The sequence below is a fragment of the Penicillium odoratum genome (assembly GCF_028828045.1).
Source record: "Penicillium odoratum strain IBT 22623 chromosome Unknown utg000001l_segment0_segment0, whole genome shotgun sequence".
NCBI classification, from domain to species: Eukaryota; Fungi; Ascomycota; class Eurotiomycetes; order Eurotiales; family Aspergillaceae; genus Penicillium; species Penicillium odoratum.
In genome coordinates, this window is record NW_026643143.1 from 1891294 (window position 1) to 1917105 (window position 25812).

Consider the following 25812-nt stretch of genomic DNA (forward strand, 5'->3'; position numbering starts at 1 on the left):
TTGATTATCTTAGCGGGTATACAGACAGCATTTGGCCTTAATTTGTAATTATGTAAAGTGTCTCTTAGCTGTACAGATCAGCGATTGTGCTTTTATCCACCGAGCCGTCCTAAAATTTCATGGGCATCCTGTAGCAACTCCCAGCGACAGTTTTCTAACGCGTCACGCACTGCACGCATCAACCCGGCCGTCTGATTCGCCTCTACATAGTCCATCTGACCCCCCTTCAGCGCCCTTGTCATCTGGATCAAGTATTCCTCTGCTTTGGACTCTTCAATCTCAGGAGATGCAGGACCTTCAGTCATGACCCCATACATCCACAAGGTCAAGGCCGCAACGTATAAACACCAAGGTCGTGGGGCAATATTGTCATCAGAAGCCCGGTATCTATGACCGGAAAACATTGTCTCTTGCACTAGAAGCAAAGAATATCGAACTGCCTCGCGAGCCGACTTCGTGGTAGCCCAAGCCGACATCCGTGCCTTGGCCTCGTCGTAAGTACTCCGCGCATGAGCACTACCAAGATGATCCGGATCCATCGCCAGCGTAAGCAAGTCAACCATGCTAACGTGCAGGGTAATCTGCGCCATTCTATACAATGGGCGAGCCGCTTCAAGGCACAGAGAGGGCTGAAGGGACAAGAGACAATCCGACCAAGCGGCGATAGCGGTACTGATCATATTCGCCCACGGCGGCGAAGCCTTCAGCGTGGAAGATTTGGCTCCAGATGGATCAGATACTGATTTAGGGTCTTCCGTACTACCCTTTTCAATGCCCATTGTCAAGCGCGACGTCGACTGCAGATGCGTTTGCAAACTTATCAAACCATGGAGAAGAATAAAACGTGCATACTCGCTATAAGCCGCGGGTGTGATCGCATCTTGTAACAAGGCTTTCAAGGTCGGTAAGAAATGTGCAGAAGAGGATTTCGAGTCTCGTTGGCAGAGATCGTACCATGACTCCGGAGATAAACTTTCCCAGAGAATTTCCTTGCATGGGAGTGTCATTTCTAAGTCATTGACGGAGAGAATTGGGCTATGGCCGAATAAACAGGCGTGTTGAGCATCCATGCAGAATGCGAAAAATGCGGTTCGGCGCCAGGATTCTTCTTTTACCCATTGATGCCATTCTAGTTGGAGATTGATCACTTGGTGGGGGGCGCGGATTGTTGAAGAAGCAGGATACACACTGCCTCGTTTCATCATCTAGTGGAATTTAGTGTTTGTCATTTATGTAGCTCGGATTATTAGCTGTGAGACTTACTGTGACTATGGCGCCGTGGAACACATGTGCCATCTCGTAGTTCTTCCGTGAAGACTTCATCTTGCCATGAGCTTGAATCATGAGTAATGCTTGTAAACACCATAACTGAATTGGGGATGCAAATGCTCCGCTCTTCTCGCGTTGTTAGTGCACACATTTGCAAGCAATCTGGAACTGAACGGTTTACCGACATTGATGATTATAAGACGAAGAGCGTCATGAACCTGCTGACCCAATTCATATAAGTGCATATCATCCGACATTGTTGAGCCTAAAGTTAGAAGTGAAACAAGTAGTAATGGCTCAATATCAGACAAAATCATCGTTGGTCGATGGAATATGGGGAAATGTGGATGATAGTTCTCAAAGTACAAGTCGTAAAATATTTTGAGATTCTCGACTTCAAAGAACGGCGAGTAGAGGACGCTTATATCGAGTTGATTAAGCGCGGGAATTAGACGCGAGTGCGCTAATGTCCATTCTTCTAGCCCGGGAGGACTCTTCTTATCCACGATCACATTTAAGTCTGTCTCGGTTTGCCAGATGGTGGAATTTTCCAAGTTCGGCGCATTGAATGTCCACTCCGATGGAAGTGCAGAGGCTTGAGGTATGCCTTGCAGTGGTTCAAATAGCCATTCAAGATCATTTCTCTGCGTTTGAAGTTCAGGAAGATCTTGCCAGAACATAGTACTGTTGTCTACTTCAGCGAATTGAACAGCTGGTATGGCTTCTTGGTGGCTCATTTCATCATCCAAGGATTGATTTGGATGCATAGGGACTTGTGCTGGGGCATTCTCAGAATGTGGCTCTTGGGACATCTTCAAGCCTCCGGAGTTGCGAAAAAATAACATTCCTTTCTCATGGCGAGATTTATGTCTCTGGTAAAGATCGCGACGGACGAATCGTTTGGGACAGACGTCGCAAGAGAAAATCTTCTCAGGTTCATCTAAGAACTCGTGAATATCTATGTCTATTTCCCGCAAGATTGAGGCCCATGGGACTAAGTCTTACGATTCAGCCGATGTCGTTGAAGATGCTCCTTGCGTAAGAAGGTTCTATCGCACCCATCCTCTTTGCAGGTATATGTGCGTGGTTGAGCCGGACTCATAATTATCATCAAAAACTTTTGAAAACGGTACTTCAAAATTTAAATCAATTCAAATGTCTCAAAATTTCAGTTAATTTAGAAAAGCACGATAGGATAGATGGAACCGTAGCAACCTTCTTGGATCTTATCACCTTCCCCTCTTTTGCGCCAGATGTAAAGTTCGCTTAATGATAGTGGCACAACATCCGATCGCTAATTGGATGAGATTCGGGTCAAAGAGGGGATCATGTGTTCTTCAAATCACCGCGGTCGAACTACCGATTAGCCTTGAATGAAGCTAAGGAAATTTCCGCCAATCAAGCCAATCCTGAGCCATAACCCGATACACTCGTCTCTATTTAATAGCAAGATAACAAATTTATAGGAATTTCACCCCCCGGCAGTTGCTCAAGCCTGTTCATCTGAAGTTTTCGACTGCTCAACGTATTCCGTGTCCTGTCCAGAATGCGCGGGGACGTCTTGAATTGACCACGCGAATGGGATAGCCCAGATCAAGGCGAAGACCACAAAAGACCAATCAACAGCAAATTCTATATTGTAGTTCGTCTTGTCTGAGTTGACCTTGGATGCTATCGCACTTCCGACCGCCTCCGCGCACTTGAAAGCGCCCACATACCGTGCGGCTTGCTCGGGAGACTCGTGGGATAGATAGCCGATCGTCCAGTAGACTAGTGTCTGCCACACGGCATCGAAGCCGCCATAGAAAAAGTAAAGCAGAAATGGACCGGCGAATTTGGATCCAGATGTGATAAGGTCCAATTCGTTGAGTCCATAGTAGTCGCTGTTGGGGGCCCGCTTGAGTTGCGCCGCCAGACCCCCAGACCACACGGCCATAGAGATAATAGCGGTTATGACAAATCCCCAGATTCCCCGCATCCGACGGGTCATGAACTTGTTGTCGAGGAAGAGACCAAACAGATAACTAGATACCATTTGTGCAAGCCAGTACATGGCGCCGTTGAAGCTGCGGGTGCGGATGGTGAACAGCTTGGCATTGAAGGTGTTTTGCTGGTAGTTGTAGGCATCTAGTGAATATTAGAAACTGACTTCATAGCATTTCATCAAACTCTTCTCTCACAGTTGGCGGCCATCCAGAATGGAATAAGCGAGATTACTCGCCAGTCCTTGAAAACCTTCATCACTCCAACAAATTCGTCCAAAACACGCGGGGCACGTTTAGTAGCAGCACGGGAGTTATCCTCACGGATGACATTGTAAGGCTTGAGAAGTGCCAGGGAGCAGGCGCATCCGGCGGCCATGATGCACATGAAGGCAATATAAGTAGAGTCCGACACAGTGCCCGATTTTGAGTGGAAATTAAGACCAAACGAGATCATGTCACCCAAAAAGCCTCCCAAGCTATATGAAGTCAATGACTATTGAATATCATAAAAATTAAAGGTCGGAAGACTCACTTGAAAATGATCCAAAAAATACCAATCATCCTTCCTTGCTGCTGTGGTAACGGATATCCAGTCATGATGGCACCCTGGGCAATCCACAGTAAAGAAGCTCCAATACCCAACAAGGCGCTTGCGCCAATAACAAAGCCTTGGTTGCCAGTGTGAGTATAGGCCAAAAGCGAACCGGCATAAAGGATATAGGGCAAACCGCCCACGAGAATAGTCCACTTAGGACCCAGGATATTGGTCACAACTGGAGCGATGAGTAGATTTCCCGCAGCACTGACGGATGACAAGGCTATGTGGCCTTTGGCCGATGTGGTAGTGTCCAATTGACCACCACCTCCAATGCCGGACAAAGCATTGTACATGCCAGGACAACTGTGGATAAATTAGTCAACCCGATCATTTATCAAGGAATAGAACATACCCAAAGGCAACAAAGCTGACGATCACAATCTGCCAGAAAGGCGAGTTGTATCGTGTGTAGCAAATCTTGTGGGAGGTCTCAACTTCCCCAGATGCGACATCCGGAGAAGACTCGGACTCAACGGTCTCAGGCTTCTTTGAGAACATGGTCAAATTATGCAATTATGCACAGTGGAGTAAGGCAGAATGTGGATGCTGTTCATACTATGAGTGCCGATCTTGTTTTATATCAGTCTCATGGTTATTGGGCCTCGTGGCCATGTGGGGAAGATAAGTCGCCCCCGCGTAAGCTGCGGGATGGACCCCGGATTAGATAGCGACAAAGTTCAGTACTATCTCGGCCACAATCTTCTACAACCTTGCACAATCTTAGATTTGGGAGATAAGGAGTTATAGACCATACGGGGGAAGGGAACTGAGTTGACAAGCATCAACTTCAAAGTTGATAGATATTGAAGGAAAGAAACTTGTGGGGATCAGATCCACTCCCACTCCACTTCCTATCTTTGAAGATGTTTTAGAAGTGTGGATATGAATTCCAAGGTTTTTAATGTGGGATGGGAAATATACTCGAGGATTTCCTAACTATCAAAAGTTTTTGAATTCAAATGGCGACAGATTTGTGATATAAAAACTCAATGTTGGGACCGGTGGGCATTAATCTATGACACTGAATCAGACATTCAAAAATTGAAAATATTGAGCATATTAAATATGGTTTTTCTTCTTCTATTTTTATGGTTTTCCGTTGGAGCTCTGGCAGCTCTGGGTACCATAGACTTCACCAGCCTGCCATCCCACCCTCGGTTGATGTTTACATCAGACCGCATTGACGCGGTGCTTAGCATGAACAAGACAGACACCTACTACCAGGGTATTCTGGAATCCCTAGCAACCACGGCAAATACAGCTGTTGAAACAGCCGTATCGATCACAGCCGCTACATCATGGTCAAGCACTATTCGATTGAATGTCGGGGCTACAGCAGGAATGTACCTCTTGACAAGTGACACCACCTACTCGGACTGGATTATCGATACTATCACGCTTTTAGCGAATCTCCCAGACTGGGACCCGTCTGACTTCTTGAATACCGCAGATATAGCCATGACGGTCTCGATCGGTTATGACTGGGTGTACGATGAGTTGACTGCCTCTCAGCGCAGTGTGATTGAGTCTGCGATCACTCAGAAGGCATTCACGCCGGCGTTAAATTCTTCCATCAACTCGTGGAGTGAGCATACCAATAATTGGGCTCAGGTCACCAATGGTTGTCTTATCATTGCTGCGCTGGCGATTGGAGACAAGAACTCAACACTTGCAAATTCTATCGTTGACTTCTCGTTCCCCAAGCTGAATACTTCCTTGGAGCAATATGCCCCTGACGGAGGTTGGGTCGAAGGATACTCATACGGCACCTATGCGGGCATTTTTCTTGGCCTGACTATGGGGTCTTTGGACAGTGCTTTGGGTGACGACCTGGGCATATCTGACTTGCCAGGCATGAGCAACCTCGGAGCATGGCTGACTCACAGTTTTGGTCAAACCGGTGGTTTTAGCTGGGCAGATGGTGCCTGGACATTCAGCAATGCCAACAGCTTGTGGAGCGTTGGCTACTGGGCACAGAAGTTCAACAAGCCTGAATGGCTACAAGGAATGTTGTCGCGATTCACAACAAGCGAAGCAGCGACATTCCAAGCATACTTATTCTACAATTCATCCTTGAAGACACCCAGTGTTCTGTCCAGTATGCCGCTATATGACCAATTCGCTGGAGTTGCAGGCATGACCTACCGAGCTTCATGGACGGACTCCGATGCCTGGTTCTTCGGCTTCATGGGCGGTTACAACGGTCGCTCGCATGGACATCTTGACGCAGGTTCTTTTGTTGTGGATTACAAAGGTTATCGATGGGCAGAATTACTTGGATCGGATAGCTACAGTCTTACAGACTATTTCGTCGGGTCTCGTCGCTGGACATACTATCGATGCCGGAGCGAGGGTGCCAATACGCTAAGCATTTCGACGTCCTCGCAAACTCCTCTACATTTCGCCAACCAGATCCCCTCTGCTAATAATTCATTGCGGTGGGTGGGCAGCTTTGACGATTCCAGCCGCTTTGGTGTTGCCAATCTGACCCAGGCATACGCGAATGTCACCACGAGTGTCATGAGAGGTGTCGCGATGCTGAACGGTACCCAGCTTTTGATCCGTGATGAAGTTCGGGCGTCGAGTGCAGTTGATATCGCAACCAGCTGGCATACGACGGCGACAATCACTCTGGGAACGGGCAATAGAACTGCCGTCTTGACGCAAGGCGGCGTTACCATGGATGTGACCCTGGTATCACCATCAAATGCCTACTTCCAGATTGCTAATACGGATCCCTGTGATGCCTATACCCCCTGCTCTGAGGCCTCCAATAGTGGAATTTACAACTTGGCGGTCCGGTTAAGTAGCTTGACCAAGTCGGCCAATATAACTGTGGTTCTTTCTGAGTCTGGGACGGATATTGAAACCTTTGATAACCCACTGGCCACTTGGTATTCCTTGTGTACTCTGGGCTGTGAGGAAATGGACAATTATGAGACTGCATATTGGCTTGCAAACTCTGAGATTTATTACTAGAGCCCTGGAGGCTTTCTACAAATAGGTACAAACAGCAAGACTTGAATTGAGAACTATGTGCCCTCCACTGGAACCCATAATCTGGTTTCTGCAGATTTATACAACGCATCAAATAGCTGTAGAACTTTTTGTGCAATGACCTCGTCACATGGCATCGAACTAGACTTCCCAGTCCGAATCCGAGAAAAGAAAGCATCCATTTGTCTGATGAACGCCTCCGTCAACATCTCCCCCTTCCCATATTTCTCCGCAACAAGAATCTCATTTCGACCTGCTTTCCAACCTTCTCCCTCATCCTTCATCAAAATATACCCACCAGTCTCAAGATTGAGATGAAGTGCACCACCAGTACCATATATATCAACCGTCCAATCATGAAGATACCCACTAGGCTCCCAGGCTGTAAAATCAAGATGAGCATTCATAGTATCATACTCCAAGATAGCCGACGCAAGATCCTCATGAACTAACGTCCCAATAGCCTTCTCAGGATTCAACTCCCGTTCCCCAAAAAGATCCGGAAACCACGAAAACCCCCGATGAGCCTTCTCCACAGGCAACTTCCTAATCGACGAAACCACCTGATTCGGAAGCCCAAACAAATCAACCAAAATCTCAACCACATGTCCACCTAAACTGTAGAAAAAACCTCCAATATTCTCTTCATATGATTGCCACGGTTCTGCAGCCGCACCACCGGGACAGCCACCATGAAAACGAACTTGGGTGATATTCCCCAAAACCGCACTCCGCAACAACTGTCGTGCAAACTCCACCGTTTCGAGATAGTGTAATTCCCACCCAATCTCGAAAATGATACCAAGTCTGGTAATCTCGGATCGAAGTTCATGGAGTTCCTCCGGTCGCGCCACGCCGGGCTTTTCTAGAAAGATGGCTTTTGCGCCATTATTTATAGCAAGACGAATATAATTGGCGTTTTCGTAGTCGCGGCCATGGATCAATACAGTGTCGAAGTTGAGTTGAAGTAGTTCGTCGCAGTTGGTGTATTCTGTAAAGCCTGATTTCTCTTGCATGCGTGATGAGATTTGTTTGTCGCTTTCATAATATCCAAGTACTCTCACTTCTTGGTCTTTCAGGTATTGGAAACGGTGGAAGATGTGTGGGTGGGCTGTCCCCAGTAGAATTACTGTCTGCATTTTCTTTTCTTCTTTAAGAAAGGTTGAAATCAGCGAATGAGTGGGAATCCCATCGCTTTTAAAAGGAGGTTTCACTCATCCCGCGTAAATGGGTCTAAGCGGGAATTGTATACTAAAATGGAGGCATGAATACACAGTGAAAGCATCTCAATTTATCTTTTTTTTCCTATAACCCACACCTCCGTAGCCCTCAAGTGCTAGTTTCTCTCCTTCCATTAGGACTAGTTCGGATACGACAAGACTTTAGAATGTCCTCCATCCACCAGGTATGTCTATAGAATAGTTAGTAGCAATTCCTCGAACAGGAATCCAATACATACCCCTCCGGTAGTAAATCCACCCTCGGTAACAGACAAAAACTCAATCCACTTCGCAATATCCTCTCCCTTCCCAATCCTTCCAACAGGATGAGACTGATGCATCGCCTCACTCTTCCCATAACCCCACTCGGGTGCATATTCACTCTGAAAATCACGGTACAAATCTTGCCGAATAGTCTCAACATCCGGCAAGAGTTCTTCTTCTCGCTCAAACCGTACATCGACCATCCCCGGACTGATGGCGTGGACTCGGATCTTCGGCCCCAAACTCACCGACATAGCCATGGAGAGTCCTTCAATTCCTGCTTTGGATGCGGCGTATGCTTCGCCGTGTTTGCTTTGTTGGGTAGCGCGGCAGCTGGACATGTTGATGATTACGCCTCCGCCGGGGGTATTCTCGAGGTATGGGATCGCGTGTTGGGATACTCGGTAGGTTCCGACGAGGTTCACATTGAGGATTCGTTCGAAGTCTGATGTTGGGACTTCGTCCATTCGTATTCCGTTGCGCATGTATTGGCTCTGGTGTTCGGGTTAGATCGGGGACTTTGCGTGGAGAAGAGTCGTACATTAATTCCAGCATCTGGAGAGGTGTTAGCTTATTATCTGGGAGGGGATTATGATTAACATCCGTACTGTTGATGAGAACATCGATTGTTCCAAATTCCTTTACACATTTGTCCACGGCAATCTTGACTTGATCGTTGCTTGCGACGTCCATCGCGGACCACTTGAAGTTGTCTAGCGATTCTGCTGGAATGACTGAAGGCAAGTGCTTGGTACATGTCATCTCTAGAAAGGCCTCATTATAGTCTGTGAGAAAGACCCGATGGCCCTTCAGCAGCAAATAACGAGCGGCGACTCGACCGAGTCCACTTCCTGCTCCAGTGATGAAAAAGACTTTCGGCATGGTGTTTGATGAAAGTGCAATTGAAAATTGCTGGATAATTTGGAGAAATCGCCTTTATGATAAATCGTGATTGGTGATGACTAGCTTCTCCGCATTTTCCCTTATCCCGCGGTCTTGGGTGGGATGGAAGGTGAAAATGCGTTGTTTACCATGCTTCAAGGTTCTTACTCGGAGAATATTCCTATTGGTTGTTATGTCTTGATTTCTTAGTCTGTATTCGCACCTATCGCTTAACTCCCATATCAAGATGTCGCTTACTTATTTTTCGTTATCTACGCCATGCTACCCCTCATGGTCTGTGGCGTCGGCAACATTCTATTTGCCGACTATTTGGATTCGGACGCGGGATATCATCGTAAGCTTTCTGATGGGATTGATTCACATTAATATTTCTTTTGTAGTGCTTGATTTCTGATGTCTAGATATAACACGTCACGTCCTTGAGCTCATTCTTTAGACCCAACCCAAAGTCAAGCCACATATATCCGGTCAGACAGTGTTGTAGGTATATTGCAAGGAATATTCCATAATTGAAAATCTGAATTGCACAAGAAAAGTTTTATTCATTTCTTCCGCTATACTCTAAATGCAAAAATTCCAGCCAAATCCTATCTCCATTTATTCAGCCAGCAAACTCATGCTTAGCTTGGCCTCGAGCACCAACAGGCTTATAACGGAACATATGACCACCTTCATCATCTGGACGCGGGTTAGGACTTCTATCCTTGCCACTAGCCATGTAAAGTATGTCGAAATTCTTTCCTCCCCACGTGGTGCACGCCGGGTTTCGCGCAGAGAACACAATATCTTTAAGATGGCGGGCGTCGGGGCTAAATACCATAACACGGTTGGAGGCGAACATGGCGATCCACAAATTGCCATCGGTACTATTTGCCATTAGCTTATGAAAGGTATTCTAAGGAATGTAAACATACTCAACAACCATTCCATCAGGCTCGCCGAATGATGTCCGGCGATCGATCAGGAGACGCTTGTTGGAGATTGCTCCCGTCTCCAGGTCAAAGTCGTATGCCCACACAAGCATAGCGACGGAATCGTGAAAGTACACTGGACACAAGAGTGAGAAATCTGGCAGTGAACAGAGAACACATGGTCGCTTACTAGTTTTGTTGTCTGGACTCCATCCTAGTCCATTGCCACAAACAATTCCATCCGGAATCATGAGATGGAGACTCCCATCAGGGTCATAGCGCCAGAGACGTCCTCGGGGAGTACCATAGCTCGCAGGAAGCTGATTGGGACCGAATGCCATCGCCGTTTTATCAATCTCTGCCAGCCAGAAACGTCCTTTGGCATCGATTCCACCATCGTTGAAGCGCAATTCATCCCGTTGGTTTGTGGGAATGATCTCCTTGACAACCTCCAATTTCCCGGTTTCTTCGTCGATGAAGCAGACACCCTGGTAGTATGCTGCAATGTAGCCCGGGTGGTTCTTGCGGAAGAAAACCACAGTGACGCTGTCTTCCAATTCGAGAACACGGGCTTCCCCGACGGCGTCGCCCGCGTCGTCGATTTTCAGAATGTACAGTCTTGATGGCTCGGACAGACAGTCTACCCAGTGTAGGGTTGAATCGCTGGCTCGGAAGATGGGGGCCTCACCGAGGACCATCTGCTCGGGGCATTTGTACCAGATGCTGCCGCCGTCGATTGATTCTAAGCCTTCCATGTTGAGTTTCCAGGGCGGTATGTGTCTGTGTCTTGTGCTGGAGGATAGAATTCTCGTGATTCCATGTTTTTTCAACTCCTTATAGGTATCAAAGATGGAATTAAAGTGGAGGAAATCCCACGGGTTGCTTGTCTTCTCCCGTTCAATCTATCCCGTGTAGTTGGGTCTATCCCACGCAAGACGGGGGTTCTGCACAGTCGCAAGGATAATTTCTTGACTCCATCGGCTCTACCAGAAGCGCGCCAGATTTTGAATTTTGGCATGAGATCCCAAGCGCCAGCCAAGGTAGATCAAAAATGGATAGATTTTCAATTATCCAGTCGCCAGCGCGATCGTTGTAATCTACAATTGTCATACGTTTCTTGGATCTTGAGCAGTTTGTATAGACAGAGATATAGAGTCAAAATCGTATGAACAAAGCAAAGACGAATCAATAAATCATTTTGAACATATATCATATCATAAAAATCATTTCGTGTCTGTCGTGAGAGTTGCCTGCCTAGAAGTAGAGCAGATTTGGGGGATATATGGAGTCAGAAGTAACAAAATACAAGCCACCTGCGCCATGAATAATGAAACATAAAGGGAGGAAATAAGGATGAAAAGAGATAAAGAACAAGCGCATCCATCGTATCGTGAGACATCATGTTAAATTTAGAAGTTTGCAAGTTTGCGCAACCAGCTCGACTTCTTCGCTCCAGAGCTAGGAGGTACAGGAGCATCCTGCCGACTTCCATGAGACCTCATACCACGATCACGCTCGTAGTCTCCACTGCCAGAGCTACTTTTTGGATCCCGTCGCGACGGCTGACGGCGGGAACGGATCTCGTCAATCTCCTCGTCGGCCATATCGCCGTATTTGGCACGACGGCGGGCACGGCGACGGACAGCACGTCGAGCTTCTTCATCTGAAGAAAGGGAGTGTGCGTTAAGGTTTTCAGCCGCCGCGGCTGCGGCTGGAGGCATGTCGATGAAGGTTGGGACGAGTGGCGGGGGTTCGGGGGGTTCATCGGCTTGGGAGTAGACCCATGAGGATGTCTTATCTTTCTTCGGCTTGCCATGGTTAAGGCCGCCGGCCATGAGAGGCTCCTCGGGGTCTTCTGGAATGATTGGCCTGGGCCTGCGACGATACTTCGCGTCGTCGGCTGTCCGGGACCCGCGACGTCGCTCTTCAGGTGGGTAGAAGTTTTGGGCGGGAGGTTCTTCCGCGCGCGAACGCCGACGTTTGGCCTTTGCTGCCATCTCTTCTTCGCGGACACGTCGGCGTTCGCGTCGTTCTGCTTCCTTAGCCTCGGCGGCAGCTTCGGCTTCGCGGGCTTCTTGGGCTTCTTGTTCTTCTCGAGCACGTCGCTCCTCTCGTGCAGCGCGGCGGACACGACGGCGCTCTTCTTCCTCCTCTTTAGCTTTTTGCTCACGCGCTCTCTCTCTTTCTTTGCGTCTGGCGCGTCTCTCCTCAGCTTCCCGCGCTTCCGTCTCACGTGTGTCAGAAGGCGCCTGTCGAGATGAGCGCTTCGCTCGACGGGCAGCTCTGCGGACTTCGGGATCTTCGGCTTCTGTTTCACCTGCAGCCGCACCGGCAGCATCAGTGGTGAATCCTTCCACATCTGTCTCTGGTCTGACAGATCGCCGGCGGCGGTCATCACGTCGCACTCGTCGAGGATCCTCACGCTCTGGCTCAGTCATGTTCCGTGCTTCTTCATCGCGGTATGAGCGGGACTTTCGTCTGTCTGGCATTTCTGGACGAGTAGTAGTATTTTTCCTGAAGGAACCAAGGAGACCCATTAAACCTCCAGATTCTTGTTTCTTCGGCGGTGGAGCTGTGTTGGCGCGCTTCAAGCGCCGCTCCCTGGGGTCTCTTGGGGCATCGACAAGCACGCCATCTTCGGGCCCATCTGCATCGACCATGACAGCATCGTCATCATCGGGCTTTGGACGCGACTGTGGAGATGTTTTTAGCGCAGCTCCAAGTATATGGATGTGAGACTACTTACCTCTCTCCTGGATTTTCGCCTCGGTGCAGAACCCTTGGACCCCTCCTTGGGCGATTGGCCATCGGCGTCTTCTGCGTTGACCATGACCAAGTCGTCGTCCTCAATTACATAAGGGTCTCGAGGGGCTACGCAGAACATGATTAGAGTGGGTCATACTTGGAGGACTGATAGATTCTCACCTGATTTCCGCCTCTCCATCCGTGGACGTTCACGCTTCGATTTCGATGCGCTCATGCCCATCAATTTGGCTGCCTTATCGGGCATCTCGGGCTTGTCCTCCGGGGGTGGGGATGGCATGGATCCCTCACCATCCATATCAACAGATGGTCGTCGCGATACTGGTCTGGAGGCTGATTTCGAAGTTGCCGGCTTACGCGTTGATTTGGTTCGTGCAGACGGGGGAGCGCCAAGTATGAAATTAGACAAGGTCGTGGCACGCTGCTGTTTTGAGGCACGTGCCTCGCGCTCACGTCGCTTTTCTCGGTCCGATGTTGATGACTTTTCTATCTCCTGATCGTACTCCTTTGGCCGAGACTTTGTCACTTTTGGCCTTGCATCTGTGGGAGACCGCTCTACCCGACTGCTTTCCTTTCTTCTGGACTCCTTTTCCTTGGAAGATTTCTTTTTGTCCTTGGAGGGCTCCTTGGATGCTTCAGGAGCTTCAACTTCCGCTTTTACTGCTTCGGGCTTTGGCGCCGGCTCGGGTTCGGCTTCAGGCTCAGGCTCGGGCTCAGGTTGAGGCTCTGTGTGAGGCTCTGGTTCCGGTTCCGGCTCGGGTTCCTTTGGAGGCTTTGGTTCCTTTTTGTTGGATTTCTTTGCTGGTGGCGCCGTGCCCCAGAATCCCCAGCTAGAAGATGTATTGGTACGCTCCGCACGTGGGCGATCTTTTTTAGAAGACTTTGAAGGTTTTTCCGCCGGTTTTTCCTCCGGTTCTTCAGAGGGGGGTATCGGAGGGGCTCCGTCGTCAGCTTCTTCAGCTGGCTCAACCTCAGCCTCAGCCTCCGCGCTAAGCTCGCGCTCGGCTTCGGGCTCCGGTTCTGGCGCTTCTGGCGCTTCAGGCGCCGGAGGCGGATCAAATTCCTTCGCAGCCTCAGCTGCTGCTTGGGCTTTCTTATATTTCTTGAGTTCTTTCTTGGACATCTTCGAAAGATCAGGACCTGGAGGTTCAGGTTCAGGCTCTGGCTCTGGCTCCGGTTCCGGTTCAGGCTCCGGTTGAGGTTCTGGCTCGGGCTCAGCAGAAGGTTCGTCAGGGAAGCTGCCCGGAACAGATTCTTTAGAACGCTCGCGGTCTTTTTCTGGCTTCGGGTCTTCAGCGGGAGGTTCTGGCGCCGGTTCGGGTTCAGGCTTCTTCTCCTTTTCTTTCGATTTTGACTTAGAACTCTCCTTTAATTTGTCCTTTTTGGCCTGCTCCAAAGCTTTGATACGCTCAGCAACAGATAACTTAGCCATGCTCTTGGCTTTGGGCTTTTCTGGCTCCGGCTTCGGCTCCGGCTCAGGCTCCGGTTCAGGTTCAGCTTCTGGCTCCGGCTCTGGCTCTGGCTCTGGCTCGGGGGAGGGATCATCTCCAACATCAATTAGAAGGTCGTCCTCCTGAGGAGGGTCGGCTTTCTTGGTGGATTTCTTAGATGATGACCCTCCTGTGATACTTGCCCAGAAGCCCTTCGCCGCAGGTTTCTCTTCCTTCGGCGGCTCAATAGACTTCGTCTTCTTGCCCTTAGAAGTCTTTGGGGCAAGCTCTGCCCATATATCATCTGGACCTTCATTGAACGCCTCGGGTTCCGGGGTGAGGCTCTGAGGGGGAGGAGTAGGAGCACGAGGTGGCGGTTCTTCCACATCCTTGCCCTTCTTTTTCTTCTTGGTTTTGGTAACACCCCAAGATCCTCCCCAAGCTTCCTCTTCGATTGGCTTCACTGGCTCTGGCTCCGGTTCCGGCTCTGGCTCTGGCTCGGGTTCAGGTTCGGGCTCGGGCTCAGGTTCGGGCTCAGGTTCAGGTTCAGGTGCAGGTTCAGGCTCGGGTTCAGGCTCGGGCTCGGGCGGTTTGTCAGAGGGAAGCTGGAAGCCATCTTTACCAGGAATAGGAAGGCCTTTCTGCGTCAACTTCTTCTCTCGCTTCTTTCTTTCCTTGGAATTTAGGCCAGCCCAATTTTCGTAGAGAGGATCAAGTGGCTCTCGCTCTGGCTCCGGTACTGGCTCAGGTTCCGGTTCTGGCTCAGGTTCGGGTTCAGGCTCGGGTTCAGGTTCAGGTTCAGGTTCCGGCTCCGGCTCTGGTTCGACTTTACCCTTACTCTTCTTCTTGGTTGCGACGCCCCAGCTATCCCAGGTGTCGTCCTCCTGTTGAGAAGGTTCCACCACCGGCTCGGGATCCTTGGACTTTTTTTTCTTTTCGGTTCCCCAACCACCCATCCAACCACCATCCGTAGGAGGATCGGGTGCAGGTAAAGGGTCAGCCAAAAGATCAATCTTCTTTTTCTTGTCCTTCTTGGATGGGACGCCCCATGACCAGTCATTGGATTCTTCCTGGGCTTTCTTCTCTTCCTCTTCCTTGGCTAGACGCTCCTCCTCTTTGGCCTTCTGCTCTGCTTCCTCCTGGGCTTTCTTCTCTTCCTCTTCCTTGGCTAGACGCTCCTCCTCTTCCTTGGCTGCCTTTGCTTCCTCTCTTGCCTGAGCCCTGGCCTCGGCCTCCGCTTTGGCATCCTTAACCTTCTGTTCGTATTCTTTTTTTAACCTTCGTTGTTCCTTCTTGGGAAGGGTTTTGAACCCAATCTCTAGCGTGGGATCATTGATAGGCTCCGGTTCAGGTTCTGGCTCTGGTTCTGGCTCCGGTTCTGGCTCTGGTTGAGGTTCAGGTTCGGGCTCCGGATCAAGTAAGCTCTTTTTGTCATTCTTAGAGGTACCCCATGCTCCCCAGCTATCATCAGGCTTAATTTCTTGCGCAGGAGGGGATCCCAAATCACCAAAATCAAACCCACCGGGGGTCTTGGATGATTTCGTCTTGCCGATTGCCCAGGGGTTCGTATCTTTGGATTCCCCTTTTGAGGCAGACTCACCAATGGCCCCAAGTCCCATTTTGTTAGAGTCGCCAGTATTCCAGTCCTTACCCCAGCCGCCGAAGCCAAAACCGGTCCCGCCAGTTTTAGGTGCTGTATCGAAGTTCAAGTCCAGCTGAGGTGCACCATCGTTCAGACCGACATCCTGAAAATCGTCTGCTGGTGGATCATTCTGTATTTCACGTCAATAAATGCTATGCGGAATTGTCAAACGGCGTATCGTACCTTGCCTTTCTTCTTCTTTCCAACACCAGCCCAATCGTCACCATCTGCATTCCCATCCTCAGCCCAGCTAAGATTGTTTGCAGTAGATACTTCGGCAGCCTTCCGTTCCTCTTCCTCTTTGGCCAGTCGTTCTGCTTCTTCTTCTTCTTCCTCTTCCTTCTTGCTCTTCTTCTTAGAGCCAGCTGTTGCCCAGTCGTCCCCCCAACCTCCGTCACCCCCATCACCCCCATCGCCTCCCCCGGCACCCGTATCTCCACCTCCACCTGCATCACCACCACCACCACTCGGCGCTTCTTCTGCGCCGTTCAAACCACCGGTGTTTGCCGCGGGAGTGTATACCACAGCCTTCTTATTTGCGCCACCACCCTTCTTCTTTCCTTTGTGTTCCCGGATGCCCACCGTGCTCCCAAAATCAATATCAATGTCTTTTCTCCGATTTTTCAATGAAGAGATTTGGTCTGTTGAATTTGACTTGGCCTTTTCAGCAAGCGCGGGTAACGCGACGGGCAGCAAACCGGTCTTACGCTCCGCAAGCACCTCCAACGTCCCGTATCCCGGCGGTAGATCGCTGACGGCATCTTCGTAAGACGGAGGCGGCTGGGTGTACGAGGGCGGTGCGGGAGAAGTCAGACTCAATACTGTACTGCCCATATTTTTACCTTGACGCAGACGACTCTTATTTCCAATAATCAATGTCGCCCACACGTCATCCAGTAGTGTATCCACCGCCAGTTTCCAGCATTCCTGCTTTACTCCTGCGACCACGCCGGCGCATTCATCGTAGCGAGCGCTTGCGACAGTCGCCATGGTGTTATAGAAGTCGCATGCGACTTTTGTCTTCGTTTTCGCAATATCGGGGCACTCAGTGTCTCCAGCCCTTCGTGGCGACTGGCTGAGAACACATGGGGTGGGTGTCTGGTGTTCTGTTGTCCCCACGCGCGGGAGCCGGCTGAGATGAGTCAAGGTTGGGCCGGTAGAATAGATCGAGTGGGTCGTTAAGAAATCGGAGGATTCGAGGGTCTTTGAATCGGTTGATTCCGTGGGTCAAGCAGACAAAACACAATAGCCACCCTGCACGACCGGCGCGAGCTCGGTGCTCAATGCTAGATTCGGATAGCGTCGTTCCGATAGACGATAACGAGATTATGTAGGATCGATGGACGCAGCGCTTGCGTGATGAATCTTAGAGAATTAAGGAGAGGAAATGAAACCTGGCAGAAGTAATCAGATAAAGTTTTCAAGGGAGCAAAAGGATCAGGCAGGGATGGAAGTAGAATTGGGGCGGTGGGTGATCATCATTACCGTCTTTTCTCTTCATCACACTTGTACACCTTGAGGTCTTTTTACTTCTTTCAGCTCAAAATCACTTCCAGTCAACTGCTGTTCATAATTCTTTCAGATCAGCCCTCAATACAAATTGAATTGCTTGAAGATGAACGCCTCGGGAATATCGGGAGTACAATCTAAAAAGAACTCCACCCAAATAGGTTAAAGTGAAAAAAAAAAAAAACGAAAATGGAAAATCGAAGGCTGGGATGAACAGATGAACAAATGAATTGGTGATGAATTTTCTATGTATATCTCGACCTGAGAAAAAGTCTTCAAATGCCTCCTAAATTTTCTCAAAGTACAAATGTAATGCATACTCGAAGGCGTCGCACAGACATGCTGATATGCGCATCGTACATGATGCAGTTGTTGGCCCGCCTATCGATAACGAGAGCCCCCCTCCATTAACGTAAATAAAAACAAGAAGGGAGGCTCCTGCCCCAACCAGAAGCAGGGGATATTACAGTTACCAATATGATCTTGAAGGTATTCTGATCTATATGCTTCTCCCATTTACCCTTTCTATGTATCCTTGGTTATTTGGATCGTGTTCACCGCATCAACGTGTACCCCTCATCCGTGGATCGCACTAGCTTCAACCGTGGATGCCCGACTAAATTGCGGGTACGCCCGTCTGCGGACAATAAACAAACAAGATACGTGTACTCCGTACGGAGTACGGAGTACTTTGTATTGCGAAAGTAATGCTGGTTGGATCCATATAATGCAGGGACAAGGGGCTGCGGAGAAAGCTACATAGCAAAATAAAGCACGTTAGTTGGCTTGCTTAATTCATACTTACTCAACCTATACATACCTGTCAAGATTTACAACTCAAAACCTCCCAAAAGAAATCTACAATTTGCCACAGTCCAATCCATCTGCGGAGAAAAGAGGGTCGGTTTGGGCTGCTCTGCAAGCCAGACACATTGTTTCACTCACCGCCACTTTGAAAGACGACTCGGAGCCCACTCGTGCGGGGGTACTCCGCTGTGGAGGGCCTTGACTAGAATGCATTGCAGGATTTGGGGCTTCTGCAACTCATACCCCCGGGGATCAGACAATTAGAGGGGGGGAGGATAAACTGATCTTAAATATGACAGGTCAGGGAGAGATAAGTAGTTCAAAGGTATAGATGTGACATTTGAGCACAATGTGGACTACAATACAGCGACATAAGAAAAAGGGCTCATGGGAGAATATGAAACAACGCGACACAAAAGACAAACTTCAAATCCCTTTTCCCGCACCCAAGACCCAGTTTCGTTTCTGAAAACACCGTCCCACCTACTACCGCCGAAATGTACCGCATCCTCGTGCTTAATCCGACTTGACGGGTTGCCTCTCCACGCCGTATGTCTCCTTGTATTCACGATCATACCGCTCCTGATCTTCGCGATACAGCTTGTTGAATGGCTAAGTAATTGTCAGTATCAATATCTAGAGCCCACTGAGGAAACAACATACCTCCTTCTCCGCCTCGGTGAGGGATTTCCATTCCTCCCCAATACGTTTGAAAGACTCCGTTGGAGCCATGGACTTGAGATCACCACTTGCTTTCCGCTCATTCGCGAAACGAACGAAGGGAATGAGGGGTCGCTTCACCTGACGATCATCTTGGATGGGCTTGTAAGGTTTGCCGGTAAGCTTGGCCAGAGCACGACGGGCAACGTTGGCTTTCTTGATCTGAAGAGGGGTGTACGACTTAAGCCATGAGATCAAAGCGGCTTCATTTGCAGCACGGTTCTCTGCGGCTTGGATTTGGTGTCGCTAGCATTGGAAGTCAGCGTGAGCCTTGGGGCAATTGACTCGGAGAGCTGCACGACGGGTGTAAGCTTACCTCATACTCATGGGCAGGGATATCTTTGACAGCCGACGATGCAGCTCCGAATGCTTCCTTCTGCGTCGGGTACTGGGACTTGAGCTCGGCGAGCTTCGACTGCAAAGCAACGAGGTGCGCAGATACGGTGAGCTTTTTCGGGGGCTCCAGCGCAGTTTCCTTGAGCGCATTGATATGGTCCCGTTGTTTCTTCTTCTCCTTGTCTTCCTTCAACTTTTCCTTCTGCTTCTCTGTTAATTCGCGCTTCTTTGTAGGTGCTGTGCTCTTCTTGCGCGTGCCATCGGTGGCCTTGGTGGCTTTCTTGGGCGTTGGGCGAGAGGCATCTGTCGCATATGAGTGAGATTGCTGAGATGTAATGGCAGATAGGACTCCGACCCGCGGAGTCAATCGAGGTTGGCTGGAAAGAGAAAGATGGCGGAGTTGGTTCTGCAGTCCGGTCACACGACCAGGGCGAGCCATAGCATGGTCGAGATGTAGGTGCCGCAGGACACCTGCGCGAGTGGCCCACTGTAAAGACATGAGTCTATGAGAAGCTTTAATCTCAGTCTGAATAGATCTGTAGTCAGGTTCTAATCAATCACCAATCTTGATCAGCTGAATGGCTATAAAAAGCAAATGAGTGTGAAGGGGCTCCTGACGCAAGCAGTGGCTGGTTGTTAGGGTCGCGTCCAAGCTTCCGTTTGGAACCTTCCGTTTTGGGTTTAGCGCATCACGTGCACGTCATGTGATAGCGATCTCCATCCTCCGCGAAAATAGCATCAACATTAGCGATTTATATATTCAAGTCAACGGCTCACTTTCTTCGAGAATAACTGACTGATCCATTCAGTGAGAGCTATATGGGACTCTGGTGATATTTCCACTTGGTGCTCAAATCTTGGTGCTTTTGAGTTTCAGTAATACTCACTCATCGTTGGCCTGCAACAATGGCTCGCCACGGGGATACTCGCTCACCATCTCCTGTAGGCAGCACACACTCATCCAAGCGGAGCCGCAGAGATGATGACCGCTATGATCGAAGCCGGCGGGATGAGGGACGCAGCTATCGCCGATCCCGCAGTCCAGAGGTACGTCGCCAATGGCCCCAGTCCAGCGTAGTGAGAGCTCCATCTAATCAGATCACCCTACAGCGCCGGTACCGTGGTCGCGATAACGGTCGCGACAGACCCAGCTACCGACGACGTGACCGCTCCCTAGACCGCCGCGATGAAGATACCTACCGACCCACTCGCAGAGAACGATCTCGAGACCGCCGACGGTCTAGAGAGCGAGATGACTTTCGCCGGAGAAGCCGCGACAGAGATTACCGACCCAGGCGAGATGATTCACGCGACCGTGATCGCAGGCGCACGGATGATTCTGCTGACCTGAAGTCCAAGTCTAGACGGGAAGATAGCCGAGACCGTGGATCGAATCGGCAGTCGAGGTCTCGAACTCGCGAGCCATCCAAAGCATCCACCCCCGCACCCGCACCCGCCGCTCAGACGGACGAGCAGAAGAAAGCCGAGAGACTCGCAAAATTGGCAGCATGGAAAGAGAAGCAAGCCGCCGAGCGTGAACGCAAGGAACAAGAACAGGCTGCCGCTGGCCCACGGAACATTTTGGAAGCTATTGATCGTAAATCCGGGGTTTCCCCCGCCGTTGCTTCACCCCAAACACCCGCGACACCCATTGACTCTACGGCATCCACTCCGTACCCTGGGAAATTCGACCCTAAAGCCATCGCGAAGAACGTCACAACCTCTGCTGCATCGCCCGCTGTACTTGGAAATGATGTCGCTGTTCCCCAAATCACAAAGACCGCCGCGAAACAATCACACCTCTCCACCTCCGTTTCCAATTCCGCTTCTTTTAAGCCCATAGGCAATGTGGGTGGGTTTGGACTGGGAGGAGCGAAATTAGCCTCTGACAAGGAGAAATCCACGGCCACCCGCACGCTTGGGTTTGGTGAAGAGGAATCTACGCGTAAGAAGCTCGAGAGGCTTCCCACTCCTCCTCTTGATGATGGCAAAGATAATACAGCAGATGATGCCGGAGACGATGACATGGATATGCAAGAAGATGGGACCGAGGAGGACGCCGAAGCCAACGCGCGAGCAGCAGCAGAGCGCCGAGAAGAGCGACTTCAGAATGTGATTCAGTCGGAAAGCGACGGACAAGGCGACTCCCAAACAAATGGTGATGTTCAAATGACGGATGTGTCCAACTCGCAGGCCGAAGTTGAAATGGAAGTAGATGAGGAAATTGATCCCTTGGATGCATTCATGTCAGGACTAGCCGAAGCCCCTCTACCAAAGAAGACCTTTGGCAACAAATTCTCCAAGAAAAAAGAGGCACAACAACCCCAGGCTATGTTCGGTGACGAAGAAGACGTGGCCATCACCGCGGTCGGAGACGACGCTGCTGAAGACGTTCTTGCCATTGCCAACAAAAAGAAGAAAAAGGAAATACCCGCGGTGGATCACGCCAAGGTTGAGTATGAACCTTTCCGCAAAGAGTTCTATCACGAGCCAGCACATCTCGCAGATATGACCGAGGAGGAGACCGCAAACCTGCGTCTTGAACTAGACGGAATCAAAGTCCGCGGTCTTGACATTCCAAAGCCCGTACAGAAATGGGCCGAAGTTGGGCTGGGTGTACAAACTCTCGAGGTCGTTGAGCGACTTGGTTACGAGTGCCTGACTTCCATTCAAGCCCAAGCTATTCCTTCAGTCATGGCTGGTCGTGATGTGATTGGTGTTGCGAAGACTGGTTCTGGAAAGACAATGGCATTCCTGATCCCAATGTTCAGGCACATCAAAGATCAACGGCCTCTTGAAAACATGGAAGGCCCGATCAGTCTGATCATGACACCGACCCGTGAACTGGCAACTCAGATTCATAAAGACTGCAAGCCATTCTTAAAAGCTTTAGGTCTTCGCGCAGTTTGCGCTTACGGTGGTGCTCCAATCAAGGATCAAATTGCCGACCTGAAGCGGGGAGCGGAAATTGTTGTGTGCACCCCTGGTCGTATGATCGATTTACTTGCGGCAAACGCAGGTCGAGTACTAAATTTGCGACGAGTTACGTTCGTTGTTCTTGACGAAGCCGATCGCATGTTCGATATGGGCTTTGAACCCCAAGTTATGAAGATCATGGCCAACGTAAGACCAGATCGTCAGACAGTCCTCTTTTCTGCCACCTTCCCTCGAAACATGGAGGCTTTGGCCCGAAAGACGTTGAAAAAGCCCGTCGAGATCGTGGTTGGTGGTAAGAGCGTTGTCGCTCCTGAAATTACACAGATTGTTGAGGTCCGCAACGAGGACCAAAAGTTTTTCCGTCTCTTGGAGTTACTGGGTAACCTGTATGAGGATGACGCAAATGAGGACGCGCGGGCGTTGATCTTCGTGGACCGTCAGGAATCCGCTGATAATCTACTCAAGGAGCTTATGCGTAAAGGTTATCCGTGTATGTCCATTCACGGTGGAAAGGACCAGATCGATCGTGATTCCACTATCGAAGACTTCAAGGCAGGTATTTTCCCTGTCTTGGTTGCTACCTCTGTGGCCGCCCGTGGTCTGGACGTCAAGCAGCTGAAACTTGTCGTCAACTACGACGCTCCCAATCATTTAGAGGACTATGTCCACCGTGCTGGGCGAACTGGTCGTGCTGGCAACACTGGAACTGCGGTCACTTTCCTCACTGATGAACAAGAACGATACTCCGTGGATATCGCCAAGGCGCTCAAGCAGAGTGGTCAGGAGATTCCCGAGCCTGTTCAAAAGCTGGTCGATGCTTTCCTGGAGAAGGTCAAGGCCGGTAAAGAAAGAGCCAGCACCTCTGGATTCGGTGGCAAGGGTCTAGAGCGGCTTGACCAGGAACGTGAGACGGCACGGAACCGTGAGCGTCGCACCTACAAAACCGGCGAAGAAGGCGAGGACGAGGAAGAGAAAGAGGAAAAGAATGCTAAGGATGAAGACCGATTTAACAAGGCTCTTTCATCCGTACAATCTGCTGCTGCTCCAGCTCCTACACAGCTTGTTGGTGTGCCCAAGGGCATTGATCTGGATGGCAAGATTACTGTGCACAGGACAGAGAAGGACCCAGCAGGCGGCTCAAAGAACGCACTTGACAAGGTCGGCTCTGCCGTCGCTGATATTCATGCTCGTTTGAGCCGAGCCGGTGTGATGAGATCAGGAGTTCCCATCGACAATCGTGGGCCAGATGCTGGCGCGTTCCATGCTACGCTTGAGATCAACGACTTTCCCCGTAAGTTTTTCAACCAATATTCTGCACGCAGGTCAAGGACATTTGCTAACTAGTTGCTACAGAGAAAGCTCGTTGGGCAGTCACGAACCGCACAAACGTCGCAAAGATCCTCGAATCCACCGGCACATCTATCACAACGAAGGGAAATTTCTACGCAAATGGAAAAGAACCTGCTTCCGAAGATGCGCCTAAGCTGTACATTCTGGTTGAGGGTGAAACTGAGATTACTGTCACCAACGCCATGCGTGAGCTTATGCGCCTCTTGAAGGAGGGTACTATTGCTGCCGCCGACAGTGATGCTCGTGCCCCAGCCAGTGGTCGTTATAGCGTTGTCTAGCCTCGTTAGACATTTTATTGGTCGGTTAGGCCTTTATGACTTTTCATGCTCGACATGTACCGCATGGCATGTGGTTGTACGATAATTTTGGATCAGAAATACCAGACATAGCCTTGATGAACGCAAAACACATGCAGGCATTAAGCCCAAAGATCAAAATCCACTGTATTATTCGTATCAGTAGACGGATTCATGTAGAGAAGCGCAAAGGACCAAGTTACGGACAAGTGTTCGCCTTGCTCAATCAGATTATGCATATGAACCATCGACAACGCTATGAAACGCATCCATTAACCTAGAAAAACAAATCAAGAAATGCACCCAAACACCGAGACTAAAGCACAAAGTAACTCTGCTCAGGACCACTGTCTCGCCTGCTCCACCTTATCTACATCCCTCGCCGCCCTCTCATCACGACTAACCTGATCTAACGTCTGCGTATGCGTCTTCGCCTTCTGCGCCGCTAGCTTTGAACCCAGCTTCCCCTTATTTGCCGTTGACACGGATTCTGCACGTTTCTATACCATAGAAATAGAAATTTAGGTTAGATATTTCCCCTGCATGAAACAGAGGGACATGGATAGTCTCACCTGCGCCGCGATCGCAGCATTGGAGCGCGCTTCGTCACCAGCCCCTTGCGCACCGGCTGGCGAGGTCTCGCCGAGTGTGCGACCCGGTGATGATTTCCAGTTTGCGTTTGGTGGAACGGATGCGCGTGGAGTGGGGTTTTGGCTTGCTGTTCCAACTGGTCGACCTGGTCCCGTGAAGGCATCCGGGTCGTTGTCGGAAGAGCGGGAACATATGTTGCCCATTGAGACTGGTGCGGGGGTGATGTTTCAAATGTTCTTTGGTTTCTGGTAATGCGAAGGAAGCCGAATTGGTGGTTGAGTTGCCTAGTTTGGGATAATTGCAGATCAGAATGTTTGTAGTGTGAAAGTGTGAAGTGAATTTGATAGGAATTGTAGCTGAGTACTTTAGATGGATATAGATCGAGTCTGATTCGTGTCGGAACTTGATGTGGTCAGTGCATTTGGGAGCGATAAGCGATAAGCTATCGGCGATCCGGGGCACGTGGGGTTATGTCAGCATAGCGAAGAATGAATTTATATACTTCGCTACTGATTGATTTTGTGATTAGGGAGCATGGATTGTGTCGCATGTTATATGCGACAAAAATGATATAGCAGATAAGTCATTATGGGACTTGTAGGCTCTTATCCAGAGCGTTCATAGATTAAACATCCGGCGGGGCCAGAAACCCCTTAGTCATCGGACGAAGGAACCAGGAAAAAAGAGATTCAATCTTTTCCTTCTCTGGTTTACTTCGCAGATGAGAAGAATTCCAATCTTAATATCGACGACTCGTTCAAGATGTATCAACCATGATAAAAAGGCCTGGTTGACCGCTCACCAACTGCAGGGTTGCAATTCGTTCGAAAACCATGACGCCTAACCCCCAAGGTCCTCACCTTCTCCCCGTCCCAAAGGTACCCACGATTCTACCAGTCGACCATAGAGATCCTTTTCAACACAAATTCGGTTATTTTTGATCTTCCAAGGTCCTCATTTGACCTCCTCGATTCACTGTGTGCTGCACGATCTGCTCGCCAATTCTCCGATTGCGTCGATGATCCTCCCCGGTTCTGAGTACTTCCCGCGGTCCTAGCGCATGAAACAACTGCGAGACTATCTGCAGTAGGAATTGTACGGTGGAAACACATTCTTGGTCTTTTCTGGGGCTCTAGTAACCCCACAGTGGAATTCTAGAGTGGCGCCTTCTGGATACTGGCCGGTTACGTGATTTCTCGAGAAATTATTGTACCTGGAGCAAGCCATATTCCACTTCGCGGTCGCACATTCCCCTCTTACTTCTTCTACTGTCGATTCCCCATT

The 25812-nt window shown here is 49.8% G+C and overlaps 10 protein-coding genes across 10 annotated transcripts; 2 read left to right on the forward strand and 8 right to left on the reverse strand.

Moving 5' to 3' along the window:
* Window positions 1-92: 92 nt before the first annotated feature.
* N7520_000687 (uncharacterized protein) lies at window positions 93-2081 on the reverse strand (the record flags this gene model as incomplete). The annotated part of the gene is made up of 3 exons (XM_057134622.1): window positions 93-1205; window positions 1264-1334; window positions 1451-2081. 3 exons carry the CDS (start codon window positions 2079-2081, stop codon window positions 93-95), a joined length of 1815 nt encoding a protein of 604 aa, XP_057000558.1.
* A 677-nt stretch (window positions 2082-2758) lies between these two features.
* On the reverse strand, window positions 2759-4350 carry N7520_000688 (uncharacterized protein; the record flags this gene model as incomplete). The annotated part of the gene is made up of 4 exons (XM_057134623.1): window positions 2759-3396; window positions 3450-3730; window positions 3787-4155; window positions 4205-4350. 4 exons carry the CDS (start codon window positions 4348-4350, stop codon window positions 2759-2761), a joined length of 1434 nt encoding a protein of 477 aa, XP_057000559.1.
* A 663-nt stretch (window positions 4351-5013) lies between these two features.
* On the forward strand, window positions 5014-6831 carry N7520_000689 (uncharacterized protein; the record flags this gene model as incomplete). The annotated part of the gene is made up of 1 exon (XM_057134624.1): window positions 5014-6831. The coding sequence occupies one exon, from the start codon at window positions 5014-5016 to the stop codon at window positions 6829-6831; it is 1818 nt and encodes a 605-aa protein (XP_057000560.1).
* A 53-nt stretch (window positions 6832-6884) lies between these two features.
* N7520_000690 (Gfo/Idh/MocA family protein) lies at window positions 6885-7988 on the reverse strand (the record flags this gene model as incomplete). The annotated part of the gene is made up of 1 exon (XM_057134625.1): window positions 6885-7988. The coding sequence occupies one exon, from the start codon at window positions 7986-7988 to the stop codon at window positions 6885-6887; it is 1104 nt and encodes a 367-aa protein (XP_057000561.1).
* Window positions 7989-8209: 221 nt separating this feature from the next.
* On the reverse strand, window positions 8210-9215 carry N7520_000691 (SDR family NAD(P)-dependent oxidoreductase; the record flags this gene model as incomplete). Its single annotated transcript, XM_057134626.1, has 4 exons — window positions 8210-8260; window positions 8309-8827; window positions 8875-8888; window positions 8942-9215. The coding sequence occupies 4 exons, from the start codon at window positions 9213-9215 to the stop codon at window positions 8210-8212; spliced, it is 858 nt and encodes a 285-aa protein (XP_057000562.1).
* Window positions 9216-9837: 622 nt separating this feature from the next.
* On the reverse strand, window positions 9838-10902 carry N7520_000692 (SMP-30/gluconolactonase/LRE family protein; the record flags this gene model as incomplete). The annotated part of the gene is made up of 3 exons (XM_057134627.1): window positions 9838-10102; window positions 10151-10283; window positions 10338-10902. 3 exons carry the CDS (start codon window positions 10900-10902, stop codon window positions 9838-9840), a joined length of 963 nt encoding a protein of 320 aa, XP_057000563.1.
* Window positions 10903-11556: 654 nt separating this feature from the next.
* On the reverse strand, window positions 11557-16395 carry N7520_000693 (uncharacterized protein; the record flags this gene model as incomplete). Its single annotated transcript, XM_057134628.1, has 5 exons — window positions 11557-12840; window positions 12894-13018; window positions 13073-16112; window positions 16166-16333; window positions 16381-16395. 5 exons carry the CDS (start codon window positions 16393-16395, stop codon window positions 11557-11559), a joined length of 4632 nt encoding a protein of 1543 aa, XP_057000564.1.
* Window positions 16396-18814: 2419 nt separating this feature from the next.
* N7520_000694 (HMG-box domain-containing protein) lies at window positions 18815-19853 on the reverse strand (the record flags this gene model as incomplete). Its single annotated transcript, XM_057134629.1, has 3 exons — window positions 18815-18910; window positions 18962-19264; window positions 19335-19853. The coding sequence occupies 3 exons, from the start codon at window positions 19851-19853 to the stop codon at window positions 18815-18817; spliced, it is 918 nt and encodes a 305-aa protein (XP_057000565.1).
* Window positions 19854-20260: 407 nt separating this feature from the next.
* N7520_000695 (uncharacterized protein) lies at window positions 20261-23919 on the forward strand (the record flags this gene model as incomplete). Its single annotated transcript, XM_057134630.1, has 3 exons — window positions 20261-20401; window positions 20453-23582; window positions 23645-23919. 3 exons carry the CDS (start codon window positions 20261-20263, stop codon window positions 23917-23919), a joined length of 3546 nt encoding a protein of 1181 aa, XP_057000566.1.
* A 356-nt stretch (window positions 23920-24275) lies between these two features.
* On the reverse strand, window positions 24276-24731 carry N7520_000696 (uncharacterized protein; the record flags this gene model as incomplete). Its single annotated transcript, XM_057134631.1, has 2 exons — window positions 24276-24437; window positions 24510-24731. 2 exons carry the CDS (start codon window positions 24729-24731, stop codon window positions 24276-24278), a joined length of 384 nt encoding a protein of 127 aa, XP_057000567.1.
* Window positions 24732-25812: the final 1081 nt, after the last annotated feature.